Here is a 16,763-nt window from a genome sequence, read left to right on the forward strand (position 1 = left end):
CCCGGCTAATTTTTTGTAGAGACGGGGTTTCACCGTGTTAGCCAGGATGGTCTTGATCTCCTGACCTCGTGATCCGCCCGTCTCGGCCTCCCAAAGTGCTGGGATTACAGGCATGAGCCACTGCGCCCGGCCTTTTTTTTTTTTTTTGAGACAGAGTCTCGCACTGTTGCCCAGGCGGGAGTGTGGTGGCACAGTCTCTGCTCACTGCAACCTCTGCCTCCTGGGTTCAAGCAGTTCTCCTGCCTCATCCTCCTGAGTAGCTGGGATTACAGGTGCGTGCCACCATGCCCGGCTAATTTTTTAGCACCTGGCCAACCAATAGGCTTTCTTAAGAAAATGAGGACTGGTGTAGTGGCTTACGCCTGTAATCCCAGCACTTTGGGAGGCCGAGGTGGGTGGATCACGAGGCCAAGAGTTGGAGACCAACCTGGCCAACATGGTGAAACCCTGTTTCTACTAAAAATACAAAAATTAAGCCAGGTGTGGTGGTTCACATCTGTAATCCCAACACTTTGGGAGACCGAGGTGGGTGGATCACCTTGGTCAGGAGTTCAAGACCAGTCTGGCCAACGTGGTGAAACCCTGTTTCTACTAAAAATACAAAAATTAGCCGGGCATGGTGGCGGGCACCTGTAATCCCAGCTACTCGGGAGGCTGAGGCAGGAGAATCCCTTGGAACTGGGAGGTGGAGGATGCAGTGAGCCAAGATCATGCCATTGCACTCCAGTCTGGGAGAAAGAGTGAAACTCCATCTCAAAAAAAAAAAAGAAAATACAAAAAATTAGCCAGGTGTGGTAGTAGGCTCCTGTAAGCCCAGCTACTCGGGAGGCTGAGGCAGGAGAATCACTTTAACCCAGGAGGCGGAGGTTGCAGTGAGCCAAGATCTCACCACTGCACTCGAGCCGGGGTGACAAGAGTGAAACTCCATCTCAAAAAAAAAAAAGAAAAAGTAAAGAACTGAAAGTTCATTGGTTGGGGAAATGCCTGAAATTTATGGAACTTCCCTAGAACCCTTTTGAGTTCTGAGGAGCACTATTTAAACCCCTGACCTAGACCATTCAGTCTTTGCTGAGGAAAAGTGTCACTTAGAGTTGCCCCTTGTGTTTGTTATTCGTTCCCAGCTTCACTGCACGGTGCCTGCTTACAATTTCCCAGTGACTGCTATGGCCATTGCCCCCAATACCAACAACCTTGTCATCGCTCATTCGGACCAGCAGGTAAGGGAGATTCCAGTGCTTTCTGATGCCTTCCTGCTGGATAGTAACCTGGAAGCTGGGATATTAGGCAGTTACAGGGAGCCTTTCTTTGAAGGTGTTGGAGGATATAAGGTAGTTTTCTCCTGTGTGAAGTAAGTAAAGCTTCCTTGCCTGTCTGGGCTCATCATAGGCCAGCAATATGCATTGGGTTGATGGGATGCAGTTTAAATGGAGAAGTGCTAAGATTCTAGAGTAAAGAATCACAAGAGGGAGGAGGAGTTTTGAAGTACTCATTTTCCTGATTGTTTTAGAGGAGAGATGACATGGGCTTGGGTGTTAAACTGGGTATGGGATGGAATAAGATTTTGAGAGTTGAAAGTGACTAAAAGATTGTATCATTCACCTTTACCCTTGCCGATGAGGAAATCAAGCACTAGTAAGATCAGGTACCTAATCTCAGCCAAAATTAGAACCTAATCTACTTTTTTCTATACCAATTTATAAGGAGATTAATTATAAGGAGATCTTTAAAAAAAAGAAAAAAAAAAAACAAAACCTGGGCTGTAGAATACATTAGGAAATAATAATTATATTAGGGAGTTATCAATAATTCATCCGTAAAATTGGAGATGATATCTACCTCCATGAGCTGTTGGAAAGATTAAATGTCATCTGGGAAGCACATTTAAGTAGACTGCTAGGCAAATGATGCTTACTGCTTTGATGGTCAGTTTTTACACTCAAACATGCACACACATACGCACTGTCCAAAAAGTGAAATCTCTGTTTTATAGATTTAAGTCCTTGACCAAAGACTGAAAGAGTAGTGAAGCCACATGTTTGCCTTTGTCCCACATAATGATAATGTTCCCCCCGATACCTTTTACTGGCACTTAGTCCCTTAAGTGCTTCTGAAAGTAAAACTGATGGGAAGTCTTTTATATCTGTTAGATTAGCAAAGATCAAAGACTTGATAATATAGAGTGTTGTGCGGGTGTAGGGAAACAGTACTCTCACACATTGTGAACATTATCCTAACCATTTTGGAGGACATTTTGGCAATATCTTAAAATTTTTTAAGTCCACATGATCTTTGACTTAGGAATTTCAATTCTAAGAGTTCATATATATATATATATATATATATATATATATATATGCTTTTAGCTGTGCAAAAAGACATTTATACAGAGACAGTTCATTGCAACTTTGTTGTAGTAGACAAAGATATGAAACAAGCTAATGTCCACTAAGCAGACTGGATAAGTAAATCATGATACATGCATAAAATGAGTGGAGTATTGTATGTTTCAGAATGGGCATGACTGATGTATATGTATATTAATGTGGGTCAGTCTCCATGATATAACACTGAGCAAGAAAAGCAAGATACAGGACACTATGTATTATGTGCATAAAATAGCTCTGAAAAGATGGGCCAGGCGCAGTGTCTCATGCCTGTAATCCCAGCACTTTGGGAGGCCAAGTCAGGCAGATCACGAGGTCAGGAGATCAAGACCATCCTGGCTAACACGGTGAAACCCCGTCTCTACTAAAAATACAAAAAATTAGCTGGGCGTGGTGGCGGGTGCCTATAGTCCCAGCTACTCGGAAAGCTGAGGCAGGAGAATGGTTTGAACTCGGGAGGCGGAGCTTGCAGTGAGCCGAGATCAAGCCACTACACTCCAACTCCAGCCTGGGCAACAGAGCAAGACATCATCTCAAAAAAAAAAAAAAGAGTGGTGGGAGCCGAAGGTTTGTGTAGATACTTTCTGGTTAGGAATGAGAATGCCCTTCTGGTCTTTCTGAGTACCAGCCTGCATTTCTCTGTGTCATGTCCTTCCTCAGGTATTTGAGTATAGCATCCCAGACAAACAGTATACAGATTGGAGCCGGACTGTCCAGAAGCAGGGCTTTCACCACCTTTGGCTCCAAAGGGATACTCCTATCACACACATCAGTTTTCATCCCAAGAGACCGATGCACATCCTTCTCCATGATGCCTACATGTTCTGCATCATTGACAAGTCATTGGTGAGTTCTTCACTGCTACCTCCCAAATCTTCTTCTGAATCTTCAAGTTCTAAAAGCAACAAGTACAATAAGATAAGAGGAAGGAGAATCAGAATAAAAGTAGCTAGTAAATCAGAATAGAGGTAGCTAGTACATTTCTTGGAGGAGAGAGGCCTTTGTTTTTCCCTGGTTTGTGTTCCCACAGTTCTTCGGGAGGTTCTCAGGGAAGGGGCTGGCCTTTGTGTACTGGCTTTTGCTGATTTGACTATTTCTCTGCTTTGCCAGTGAGCACATAAATCTTACACAGAAAAGTGATTAGGCCAGTATTCAGAAGGTGACCCTCATCAGGAAGAATCAGTGATTTGGGTAACTTGCTTCCAACTTTGAACTCTGGGATATCTGAATAACATGATTTCATTAAAGGAGGTACAGGCTGAGGTTTTGACCTCTGTACCCCTTGGCTGAAGCTACTGAAATGCTGTCTGCAGGCTTGAGGAACTGGTCTCAACATCTCCGAAAAACCTAGCTAGGAAAATTCTTCATGGCTGTGATTTAGATGGGATATGAGCATTTTCTTCAGTTTTAGATTCTGTCCTCTTTGCCATCTGCTGTTTTGATTCACCCTGAATTTATGTCTTTTCTGGGTAGGTGCTTTGTTTCCTAGAAGCATTGTGGCCATGCCTGTCCTGCACTTTGGGTTTAGATTACAACCATGACATGGTGTTTTGGTGTGTCTGTGAAGGTGGGGGTGGAAGGAACGTGGGGGAAAGCAGCAGATGGCTCTAAAGGAGGTGTGCACAGGGATGTGTCATTGGAATCATCTCGTGGGCCCTGCGACCTCTGGGTGTGGGAAGCAGAGCTGGCTGACAAGTGCCTTCTGCAAGATGAGTGATACAGGAAGGGCCCCTCCCACTCTCTTGCCTCTTGTAATTGAGCACAGATCATTTTTTCCCAAGCATTGGTTTTAAGTTCATCGCTTCCCTATAGTAGGCATAGCTATTTCCCAAGGAAGTCAGAGACAAAATATCATCTGTTTGGCCAGAGGCCACCTCGAGGTGTCAGTGACATCAGCAGGGGTGGTTTGTGTTGACGTTTTGCCTGGGGAGAACTTCAGTCACTTGTCCAGTCTATGATCTGGTTGGGGGAGAGTCTAGAAAGCACAGAGCCTGTGTGGGCTGAGATCCTGCACTTGCCAGTTTGTTCCTTTCTGACCAAGTGTTACTGATGAGACAGGCCAAAAGCCCCAGAAGGGCCCTTTGATCTTGCTGCATGGAGTAACAAGCTCTGTTAGCCTCATACTCCCAACCCTCTGTGGTGTGGCTGCAAGAGTAGCTTCAGCTCTTTCTCCCTCTTTCTCCTTTTCTTCTTTTTTCCCCCCTAGTTTTTCTGAATAGAAGTATCATGGCTACAACTGTTTTCCTGAATTAACAAATGTCAGGGAGGTACTGAATATATATGATGGTTAGAAGATGATGTTGGGCTAAAAATGCACTACAGATCTTTGGTCTGTGGAAGCCCAATAGAAGTAACCATTTAAACAATGTATCTTTGTCTTTTTAGCCCCTTCCAAATGACAAAACCTTACTCTACAATCCATTTCCTCCCACGAATGAATCAGATGTCATCCGGAGGCGCACAGCTCATGCTTTTAAAATTTCTAAGATATATAAGGTAAAACATCTTGTGTTGTTATTCTGGATAGTTGGTTCCTTTGTGATATCAAAATGTAATAAACTCCACAATCGGAAGATAAGAGCACCTTCAGTTTCCATGCAGAGAACCTGGATTGTGGGAAACAAATCACCTTTTTGAAGCTGGCTGTCCCTTGTATATGTTTTATTGTTTTTGCCTTAGTAGGTTAGAGGCAGGCACATCATACTTAACCAAAATGAAATGCGTAAGTAGTGAGAAACGTTGGCACTGAGGTAGAGTCTTTGTTGGCGTGAAACCTGGCTTTAAATTTCGCTTGTTGGAGTGTTCCATAGGATAAATGTCAAGCAGGCTGGGCTTGGTAGCTCATACCTGTAATCCCAGCACTTTGGGACGCCAAGGCAGGTGGATCTCCTCAGCCCAGGAGTTCAAGACCAGCCTGGGCACCAACCTGGGCACTACTCAAATACCTGGGCACCATGGCAAAACCCCATCACTATTAACAAAAAAGAGGCGAGGTCTGTAAATTACTCAAATGTGATTAGCTTCTTGATGCATTTATAACTTGCCAGTTGTCAGTTGCCTTAGTCTGGGTATGGTGATTCACTCCTATAATCTCAGCACTCTAGGAGGCTGAGGCTGGAGTTCAAGACCAGTCTGGGCAACATAGTGAGAACCTGTCTCTACAAAAAAATATATATATACATATATATATACACACACAAAAAGTAGTTGGGTGTGGTGGAACATGCCTGTAGTCCCAGCTGCTCAAGAGGCTGAGATGGGAGGATAGCTTCTGCTCAGGAGTTCAAGGCTGCAGTGAGTATGATTGCACCACTGTACTCCAGCCTGGGTGACGTCGAGATTCTATCTCTTAAAAAAAATAATAATTTAGGCTTTAAAATCCTTGCCTAACACTGATTCTTGAGATATAAGAAGCATAGATTTTCTATCCAGAGAAATGTAAAAAAATCCTGCTGAGACCTTTTATGAGTAAACTCAGTTAAGTTCCCAGTCTTGAGCCAGGTGCAGCAGTGCACACCTACCTATTGTCCCAGCTACTCAGGAGACTGAGGCAGGATCATTGCCCAGGAGTTCAGGGCTTCAGTGCACGTTGATCATGTCTATGAGTGGCCACTGCTCTCTTGCCTGGGCAACATAGCAAGACCCCCGTCTCTAAAAAAGAAAAAAAAGCTTTTATGCGTTCCAACTATTTTGAGTCCCAGGGCAGGAAAAATTGTCAAGACATTTAAATCATTTGAGCCTTGAACTAGGCTAACCTTTTAGTTTAGATGGTGTCTACCTATAGTCAGTTCATTCAGGACTAGCCCTGGATTGTAAGTCCTGATAGAATCATTATCATCCCTCTGCAGCCTCTACTCTTCATGGATCTTTTGGATGAAAGAACACTCGTGGCAGTGGAACGGCCTCTGGATGACATCATTGCTCAGCTCCCACCACCCATTAAAAAGAAGAAATTTGGAACCTAAAACAGGGCACTGTCTGTGTCCTTCCTTGAACTGTCTACCCTGTCGCTTTTCACAAATCATGGTAATAAAACAAGTTATTCTTGAGGACTAGGCATTATAAATATTTTTTTCCAAGATAATGGACAGTCGTTTCTCTTCATTGAATGAAAGTGAATGGAAACTCCAAATGAGTTATTTGTATTTGGGATAATGTGCTGAGTAGCTGCAAACTCATCTAATGTTGATAGGGTCCTGCTTATTCTGTAGGCCGCAATCTCAGAAGAAAAGATACTTGCCTTCTGTTCCCTATTACACGCCTAAGGCTTCAGAGGGCTGATGGCCTTCACTTCCTGCCAGCCCCCAGCCTAAGCAACAGCATGGAATCTGCCCATCCTCGCCCTGGAGGGCAGAGGACCGTAATTACTTACTCAGGATAGCCTGACCACTAATAACCATAATCAGCCTTAGAGTTCAAGGAAGAATTTCAACTCCAGCATTATAAGGGAGTGCTCCATCTGAAAAATAGATGCCTTTGACCTTTGGCAGTCAGCGGTTAATTTTATTTAAAAGGAAAAGAAGCTTGGGTTATCAGCCCCATTAACTGCCTTTTTACCTGTTATATGCTGGTTTCAAAAGTATGGAAGGACCAGGCGTGGTGGCTCATGCCTGTAATCCCAGCATTTTAGGAGGCCGAGGTGGGAGCATCACTTGAGTCCAGAGACCAACCTGGGCAACATAGAGATAACCTATCTCTAAAGAAATACAATATTTAAAAAAAAGATACAGGAGCTGGGCACACATCAGTAGTCCCAACTACTCGGGAGGATCACTGGAGCTCAGGAGTTTGAGACCATAATGTGCTATGATCACGGGTGAATAGCCACTGCACTCTAGCCTGGGCAACATAGTAAGACCCTGTCTCTTAAAAAAGAAAAAAAAAAAGGAAACACTAGGCAGGAATTTTGTTAGGGAGTAAGAGTAGAGGTGGGGACCCGAGAGCCTACCATGTATTTCACATTTTTCATTCTCTTCTACCTGCTCTGACATTGTTACTCCCACGTGTGTTATCAACTGGCCAGTTTTAATGTGATCTTTAAATTACAAAGTGAAGAACTCTAGTTAACTGAACTGAGCAGATAGATTTCTTTCCCGTCTCGGGATGTATTCTGTTGCATGCCCGTGGAAACCCAGTATGTGTGCTTTTTGTTTGTTTGTTTTGGGGATGGACGGCTGAAGTGTGGGTAGAGAAGTGTGTGGGTTCTGGTGACATCATGACTGAAGGGTTGGTGAAAAACATTTTGCTATGATTAGCCCCACCCTCCATTCTGGAAAGGGAAAATAAATGAGGATTTAAGGTAGATGTAGGGGGGGAGAATTAACAGAGAGAGAGAGATTATAAGAGAGATAAACAGAGCCCAATAATTGATCACATAAAGGACAGTCTATTTTAGGTTTGATAAGAAAGAACAGATATGATAAGATTTATAATAGATGTGTTTGCCTCTGTCCTACTTGTTAGGTTTTACAGTGATAGGAGTAATTTAAACAAATACCTGCTGGGTGCCATGGCTCACACCTGTAATCCCAGCACTGTGGAAGGCTGAGACTGGCAAATCGCTTGAACCGAGGACTTTGAGACCAGCCTGGGCAACATGGTGAAACTCCATCCCTACAAAACATACAAAAATTAGCCAGGTGTGGTGGCAAGCACCTGTAGTACCAGCTTCTCAGGAGGCTGAGGTGGGAGGATTGCTTGACCCCAGGAGGAAGAGGCTGAGCACGCCACTGCACTCTAGCCTGGATATTTTTTGAGACCCTCTCTCAAAGAAAAAATACCTGCAACTTTTTAGGTCACCTGTGTAAAAAAACTTGCCTCATGTTGAATAAATTTTTTTCTGTAAGGTATATTTTTCCAGTCTGGATTAGACTGGACTGTTAGGGACCTTTTTAGCTTACTGAAGATCCTGTCCTTTCTAAGAAATGTTTTAAGTGGTTGAAATGACAAGTTAAGTCGCTGGTCTACATTGAATGCTGGTGAGCAGATGGAGGCTAGGATGCCTTAAATATTAACTCACTTGTGGCCCGGTGCAGTGGCTCACACCTATAATCCCAGCACTTTGGGAGGCCAAGGCAGGCAGATCACTTGAGGTCAGGCAAGCCAGCCTGGCCAACATGGCAAAACCCTGTTGCTACTAAAAATACAAAAATTAGCCAGGCATGGTGGCATGTGCCTGTAATCCCAGTCTCCCTACTTGGGAGGCTGAGGCAGGAGAACTGCTTGAACCTGGGAGACAGAAGTTGCAGTAAGCCAAGATCACGCAGAGCGAGACTCCATCTCAAAATAAAATAATAAATTAACTCACTTGCTTTTCACTAGTTGTAGAGCTGTAAATTCAGAGAATCCTTGTTAACTGGAATCTAGTTTATGGCTTGACTTACTTAAATTCTAAAATCTTGTGGGTTGTGGAGGATGTAATTCTCACAGAGAGAACCCACAGATCATCTGAATGAGGAAGTAAAAGTTCTGACAGTAGAAAGCATTCCTTTTCAACTTTTCCAGCCAGTAATTTGGACTTCCTTAAATGGTATGGGAAGTAAGTGCTTTGGGCCTTGAAATTCTTCCTAAGTAGAAAACTTGGAATACAAATGAAGCAGAAACTGACTAGAGCAAGTTAGAGAACTTGGGGGAAGGGAAGGGAAGGGAACAAGGGAAGGGAGGGTGGGGAAGGGGAGAGGAGGGAAGGGGAAGACAGGGGAGAGGAGGGGAGGGGATGTGAGGGGAGGGGAAGGGAAGGGGAGGAAAACCAGTATTAAAAAAGGGGGAACGCTTTAGTACATGGGTTTCAGGGTGTTTTTACTTTGGGGATTTGTGTAACCTAGACATTTAAAACGTTTCCCTCTTGGCATTATGTTTCTATTTTGACCATTTTGTATACCTCTGCTCATTCTTGGGTTCTACAGAAAAATTCTGATTTGAAACCAGCCCAGGAAAGGTCTTTTTTTGCCAATCTGACTCAAATGCTTTAAAAACTCACTTTTCTCATGTACTGGTTAGTAAACTCATCTCTGAATGGATAATTCACATGTACTGTGGAGAGTATAGCAAATTCAACTAAGAAAAACTAAAATCTTGGAATATTAGAAGATAGAGACCATCAAATTTGGGGGTTTTTAAGCTTTCTTTTGAGCATCAACCATTTCTTTAAATGCTACTTAATACTGAACCACAATGTATGCTGTAGATAAAAATGAAGTTATTCCTACTGGGTGGTGGTGAAGCAGGAGTTTGTAAAATAAATGTGACTCTCAGTCTCATTTTTTTTTCTTTTTTTTTTCTCTCTTGTTTTTTTTTGAGACAGAGTCTCACTTTGTCACCAGGCAGTGGTGTGATCTCGGCTCACTGCAACGTCCGCCTTCTGGGTTCAAGCGATTCCCCTGCCTCAGTCCCAAGTAGCTGGGACTACAGGCACCTGCCACCATGCCCAGCTAATTTTTTGTATTTTAGTAGAGACAGGGTTTCACCATGTTGGCCAGGATGGTCTTGATCCCCTGATCTAGTGATCCACCCACCTCGGCCTCCCAAGGTGCTGGGATTCCAGGTGTGAGCCACCATGACCAGCCAATCTCATTTTTATAGTCGTGGAAATGGGAGACCAAGAAGGGAAGAGGTAATTTTTCCCATAGTCACACAGTGATTTGTTAGAGGCCAAGGTGGCATTCTTCAGCTTGTTCCCCCACTATCTCAGTTGTAGGAACCCAATCATAAATATGATTGTCAGAAGCATTTGAACCAAAGCAAATGCGTCTTGAATAGGAGCTAGGTAAAATGACGCTGAGACCTACTGGGCTGCATTCCCAGACAGTTAAGCCATTCTAAGTCACTGAATGAGATAGGAGGTCGGCACAAGATACAGGTCATAAAGACCTTCCTGATAAAACAGGTTGCAGTAAAGAAGCCAGCTAACACCCACCAAAACTAAGAAGGTCACAAGAGTGACCTCTGGTCGTCCTCACTGCTACACTCCCACCAGCGCCATGACAGTTTACAAATGCCATGGCAACGTCAGGAAGTTATCCTATATGGTCTAAAAAAGGAAGGCATGAATAATCCACCCCTTGCTTAGCATATCATCAAGAAATAACCATAAAAGGCTGGGTGCAGTGGCTCATGCCTGTAATATCAGCACTCTGGAAGGCCGTGGTGGGCAGATCACCTGAGGTCAAGTTCCAGACCAACCTGGCCAACGTGGCGAAACCCCATCTCTACTAAAAAAAAATACAAAGGCCGGGCGTGGTGGCTCAAGCGTGTAATCCCAGCACTTTGGGAGGCCGAGACGGGCGGATCATGAGGTCAGGAGATCGAGACCATCCTGGCTAACCCGGTGAGACTCCGTCTCTACTAAAAAAATACAAAAAACTAGCTGGGCGAGGTGGCGGGCGCCTGTAGTCCCAGCTACTCAGGAGGCTGAGGCAGGAGAATGGCATGAACCCGGGAGGCGGAGCTTGCAGTGAGCTGAGATCCGGCCACCGCACTCCAGCCTGGGCGACAGAGAGAGACTCCGTCTAAAAAAAAAAAAAAAAAAAAAAAAAAAAATTAGCCAGGCCTGGTGGTGTACACCTATAGTCCCAGCTACTAGGGAGGTTGAGGCAGGAGACTCACTTGAACTGGGCAGGCAGAGGTTGCAGTGAGTCGAGATCACACCACTGCACTCCAGCCTGGTGGCAGAGTGAAGCTCTGTCTCCAAAAAAAAAAAAAAGAAAAGAACATAAAAATGGGCAACCAGCCTCGGGGCTGCTCTGTCTATGGAGTAGCCATTCCTCTATTCCTTCATTTTCTTTTTTTTTTTTTTTTTTTTTTTGAGAGGGAGTCTCGCTCTGTCGCCCAGGCTGGAGTGCAGTGGCCGGATCTCGGCTCACTGCAAGCTCCGCCTCCCGGGTTTATGCCATTCTCCTGCCTCAGCCTCCCGAGTAGCTGGGACTACAGGCGCCCGCCACCTCGCCCGGCTAGTTTTTTGTATTTTTTAGTAGAGACGGGGTTTCACCATGTTAGCCAGGATGGTCTCGATCTCCTGACCTTGTGATCCGCCCGTCTCGGCCTCCCAAAGTGCTGGGATTACAGGCTTGAGCCACCGCGCCCGGCTCCTTCATTTTCTTAATAAACTTGCTTTCACTTTACGGATTCGCCCTGAATTCTTTCTTGCATAAGATCCACGCACCCTCTCTTCAGGTCTGGATCAGGACCCCTTTCCTGTAACATGATGATTAGCAGGCTTGATACACAAAGGATTTTCCATTTCATAGGCTACAGGGAAGGGGGAAGGTGTTTGAGCACCTGATCTAGCTGTAATATTGAGTTATGTGGGCAGTCTTTTGTGTTAGTCATACAGAGTGTAGTAATGTACAATCTAGGACCTTGTGTCCTAGTGCTCATGTCCGGGTGTTTCTTGGGCCAATTCCTGGGTGTGGCTCATACTTTGTCCATTTTCTTTCACTTTTATTTGGCCTTCAGTCTGGCTGTTTTCCCATCAGCAGTGTTTGAAAGTATTTGTTTCCTTATTCCTTACCAATGTACTGGTAGACTAATTTTAGCCTATCCAATGGGTGAAAAATGCTATCTCATTTTACTTTGCATTTCCCTGTTTACTAATGAGGTTGCTCACTTTATGTGTTTGAATGTTTGGCCAATTGCGTGAATTACATATTCGTAACCCTTTCTCCTTTTTTCCCCTAATGTGTTGTCTTTTTCTTTGTTGTTGTTGTTGTTGTTTTCAGACGGAGTCTCGCTCTGTCACCCAGGCTGGAGTGCAGTGGCGCGGTCTCGGCTCACTGCCAGCTCGCCTCCCAGGTTCACGGCATTCTCCTGCCTCAGCCTCCCCAGTAGCTGGGACTACAGGCACCTGACACCACGCCCAGCTAATTTTTTGTGTTTTTAGTAGAGACGGGGTTTCACCGTGTTAGCCAGGTAGGTTTCGATCTCCTGACCTTGTGATCTGCCCACCTTGGCCTCCCAAAGTATTGGGATTACAGGCCTGAGCCACCGCGCCCGGCCGTGTTGTCTTTTTCTTTTAGTATTTCAAGGTATTTTATGATGTAGATCAGCACTGTCGAATAAACTTTCTGTGATGATAGAAAAGTAGGCCAGGCATGGTGGCTCATGCCTGTAATCGCAGCACTTTGGGAGGCCAAGCCAGATAAATCATCTGAGCTCAGGAGTTTGAGACCAGCCTAGGCAGCGTGAAACCCGTCTCTACTAAAAATTCAAAAATGAGCTGGGTGTAGTGGCGTGTGCATATAATCTCAGCTACTTGGGAGGCTGAGGTGGGAGAACTGCTTGAGCCTGGGAGGTAGAGGTTGCAGTGAACAGATAATCACGCCCCTGTACTCCAACCTGGGTGACAGAGTGAGACCCCCGTCTCAAAAATAAATAAATAAGGCTGGGTACGGTGGCTCACGCCTGTAATCCCAGCATTTTGGGAGGCCGAGGCGGGTGGATCATGAGGTCAGGAGTTTGAAGCCAGCATGAGGTGGCTCATGCCTGTAATCCCAGCACCTTGGGAGGCTGAGGTGGGCAGATCACGAAGTCAGGAGTTGAAGACCAGCCTGACTAACATGGTGAAACTTCGCCTCTACTAAAAGTACAAAAATTAGCCAGGCATGGTGGCATGTGCCTATAATCCCAGCTACTCAGGAGGCTGAGGCAGGAGAATCGCTTGAACCTGGGAGGCAGAGGTTGCAGTGAGCTGAAATCGCACCACTGCACTCCTGCCTGGGTAACAGAGCAAGACTCTGTCTCAAAAAAAAAAAAAAATTATGTTCTTAGTCACACTAGCAACATTACAAGTGCTCAGTAGTCACATGTGCCTACTAACTATCTTACAGCATAGCACAAATAGAAAACATTTCTATTTTATTTATTTATATTTTGAGATGGAGTCTCACTCTGTCACCCAGGCTGGAGTGCAGTGGCACCGTCTTGGCTCACTGCAGCCTCCACCTTCTGAGGATTCTCCTGCCTCAGCCTCCCAAGTAGCTGGGACTACAGGCATGTGCCCCACCACGCCTGGCTAATTTTTATATTTTTTGTAGAGACAAGGTTTCACCATGTTGGCCAGGCTGGTCTCGAACTCCTAACCTCTGGTGATCCGCCTGCCTCAGCCTCCCAAAGTGCTGGGATTACAGGTGTAAGCCACCGTGCCTGGCCAGGATTTTTAATTTTAATTTAAATAGCTACACGTGCTAATGGCTTTCATATTGAACAGCACAGATCTAGATATTCAGGCTTAGCTTTGTGTCAGTTCATTGTCTTTAGGAAGTTACAGAATTTAATAACAGTTATACATTTATTGAGTGGCTACTATATGCAACTCACCAAAAACGGAAGAGAAATATGGCCTCAGCCCTCAAGAACTACACCGCCTAGCTGGAGAGAGAAGCAAGTAGATCAATGATGCTACATGAGGTCGGGCATAGTGGCTCATGCCTGTAACCCCAGCACTTTGGGAGACCAAGGCAGGAGGATTGCTTGAACTTGAGACCAGCCTGGGCAACACAGTGAGACCCCATCTGTACGAAAACATTTTTAAAAAATTAGCCAGATGTGGTGGCACATGCCTGTGTTTCCCAGCTACTCGAGAGGCTGAGGTGGGAGACTTGCTTGAGCCTGGGAGGTTGAGGCTGCAGTGACCCGGGACCACACCATTGCATTCTAGCCTGAGAACAGAGCAAGACCCTGACACACACACACACACAAAATAGAGTAGTTTCCACAGAAGGAAGCTAAGCAGTTTAGGAAAGTATGTGGAAAAGACAAGTCGTTTTGAATACATAGTCCTTGAGCCAACATGTAGTGAGAAATAAGACCAGTTGGGGTGGGCCTTCCAGTCTGTGGTCCAGAATTTTCATTCAGTGGAAAACACAGCTGTGAGTCACTCACACATTCAATGGAATGACAGAAAAAATGCCCATTTGTGTAAGGGGCAGAAGAGACTGGAAGTTAGGGAGTCAAAAAACAGGCTGTTGTATAGGTGACGTGGGGTCTATGTAAGTATGTTAGGGCTGCCATAACAAAGTACTATTGGGATGGCTTCAACAACAGAACTTTTTTTTTTTTTTTTTTTTGAGACAGGGTCTGGCTCTGTTGCCCAGGCTGAATTGCAGTTGCTTGATCTTGACTCACCTCACTACAGCCTTAACCCCTGGGCTCAAGCAGTCCTCCAGCCTCAGCATCGTGAGTAGCTAGAACTACAGGTGTGCGCCACCACACCTGGCTAATTTTTTTTTTTTAATAGCCCAAACTGTCACTTTTTCTTTTTCTTTTTTTTTTTTTTTTTGAGATAAAGTCTCACTCTGATGCCCAGGCTGGAGTACAGTGGCATGATCTCAGCTCACTGCAGCCTCTGTCTCTAGGGTTCAAGCAATTCTCCTGCCTCAGCCTCCCAAGTAGCTGGGGTAATATGTGTGTGCTACCACACCCAGCTAATTTTTGTATTTTTAGTAGAGACGGGGTTTCACCATGTTGGTCAGGCTGGTCTCAAACTCCTGATCTCAAGTGATCCACACGCCTCAGCCTCCCAAAGTGTTGGGATTACAAGCGCGAGCCACTGCACCTGGCCTTTTTCTTTCTTTTTTTTTTTTTAATCAAGGATCTATTTTTTTTGTAGAGATGGGGTCTCACTATGTTGCCCAGGCAAGTCTAGAACTGCTGAACTCAAGCAACCCACCTGCCTTGGCCTCCCAAAGTGCTGGGATTACAGGCGTGAGCCACTATGCCAGACCAGAAATTTATTTTCTCATAGTTCTGGAGGCTAAAAGTCTGAGATTGAGATCAAGGTGTCAGCAGAATTATTTTTGTTGTTGGTGGTGGTGGTGGTTTTTTTTTTTTTTTTTTGAGACGAAGTCTCGCTCTATCGCCCAGGCTGGAGTGCAGTGGCGCGATCTCGGCTCACTGCAAGCTCCGCCTCCCAGGTTCGCGCCATTCTCCTGCCACAGCCTCCCAAGTAGCTGGGACTACAGGCGCCCGCCACCTCGCCCGGCTAATTTTTTGTATTTTTTTAGTAGAGACAGGGTTTCACCGTGTTAGCCAGGATGGTCTCGATCTCCTGACCTCGTGATCCACCCGTCTGGGCCTCCCAAAGTGCTGGGATTACAGGCTTGAGCCACCGTGCCTGGCCAATGTGGTGGTGGTTTTGAGACAGAGTCTCACTCTGTTGCCCAGGCTGGAGTGCAATGGAGCGGTCTCAGATCACTGCAACCTCTGCCTCCCAGGTTCAAGTGATTCTCCTATCTCAGCCTACTGAGTAGCTGGGATTACAACCGTGCAACGCCATGCCCAGCTAATTTTTGTATTTTTAGTAGAGATGGGGTTTCACCATGTTGGCCAGGGTGGTCTTGAACTCTTGACCTCAAGTGATCGACCAGCCTCAGCCTCCCAAAGTGCTGAGATTACAGGCATGAGCCATCATGCCTAGCCTTGTTTTTCCGCTTTTTGTTTTTTTGTAGAGACGAGGTCTTGCTGTATTGCCCAGGCTGGTGTCAAACTCCTGGACTCAAGTGATACTCCTGCCTCCCGACATGCTGTGGTTACAGGCATGAGCCACCCTGCCAGGCTGGATTGGTTTCTTCTGAGGCCTCTCTCCTTGCCTTGTAAATGACCATCTTCTCCCTTCATCTGCCCATGGTCTGCCCTCTATGCATGTATGTCTGCCCTCATCTCCTCTTATAAGTACAACAGTCAAACTGGATTAGAGCCCACCCCAGTGACCTCATATTTTTTTTTTTTTTTTTTTTTTTTTTGAGACGGAGTCTCACTCTGTGGCCCAGGCGGGAGTGCAGTGGCCGGATCTCAGCTCACTGCAAGCTCCGCCTCCCGGGTTTACGCCATTCTCCTGCCTCAGCCTCCCGAGTAGCTGGGACTACAGGCGCCCGCTGCCTCGCCCGGCTAGTTTTTTGTATTTTTTAGTAGAGACGGGGTTTCACCGCGTTAGCCAGGATGGTCTCGATCTCCTGACCTCGTGATCCGCCTGTCTGGGCCTCCCAAAGTGCTGGGATTACAGGCTTGAGCCACCGCGCCCGGCCCCAGTGACCTCATTTTAACTTAGCTACCTCTTTAAAGATTGGATCTCCAGGCTGGGTGTGGTGGCTTACACCTGTAATCCCAGCACTGTGGGAGGCCGAGGCAGGCGGATCACCTGAGGTTGGGAATTTGAGACCAGCCTGGCCAACATGGTAAAACCCCATCTCTACTAAAAATACAAAAATTAGCTGAGCATGATGGCAGGCACCTGTAATCTTAGCTACTCGGGAGGCTAAGGCAGGAGAATTGCTTGAACCCAGGAAGCAGAGGTTGCAGTGAGCCGAGATGGTGCCATTGCACTCCTCCCTTGCACTCCAAAAGGGAGACTTCATCTCAAAAAAAAAAAAAAAAAAAAAAAAAAAA

At 45.6% G+C, this 16,763-nt stretch overlaps 1 protein-coding gene across 2 annotated transcripts in view; it reads left to right on the forward strand.

The window, feature by feature from the left end:
- Positions 1–6,436, forward strand: part of UTP4 (UTP4, small subunit processome component) — a 43,092-nt gene extending 36,656 nt beyond the window's left edge. For both annotated transcript variants that reach the window (XM_025369511.1, XM_025369512.1), the window contains exons 14-17: positions 1,122–1,217; positions 3,045–3,230; positions 4,770–4,880; positions 6,233–6,436. In XM_025369511.1, the coding sequence (XP_025225296.1) occupies positions 1,122–1,217; positions 3,045–3,230; positions 4,770–4,880; positions 6,233–6,349 (510 nt within the window). In that variant the 3' untranslated portion in view covers positions 6,350–6,436. The remainder of the gene's footprint in view (positions 1–1,121; positions 1,218–3,044; positions 3,231–4,769; positions 4,881–6,232) is intronic.
- The last annotated feature ends 10,327 nt before the right edge of the window (positions 6,437–16,763 follow it).

This window comes from Theropithecus gelada, chromosome 20 (assembly GCF_003255815.1).
Source record: "Theropithecus gelada isolate Dixy chromosome 20, Tgel_1.0, whole genome shotgun sequence".
NCBI classification, from domain to species: Eukaryota; Metazoa; Chordata; class Mammalia; order Primates; family Cercopithecidae; genus Theropithecus; species Theropithecus gelada.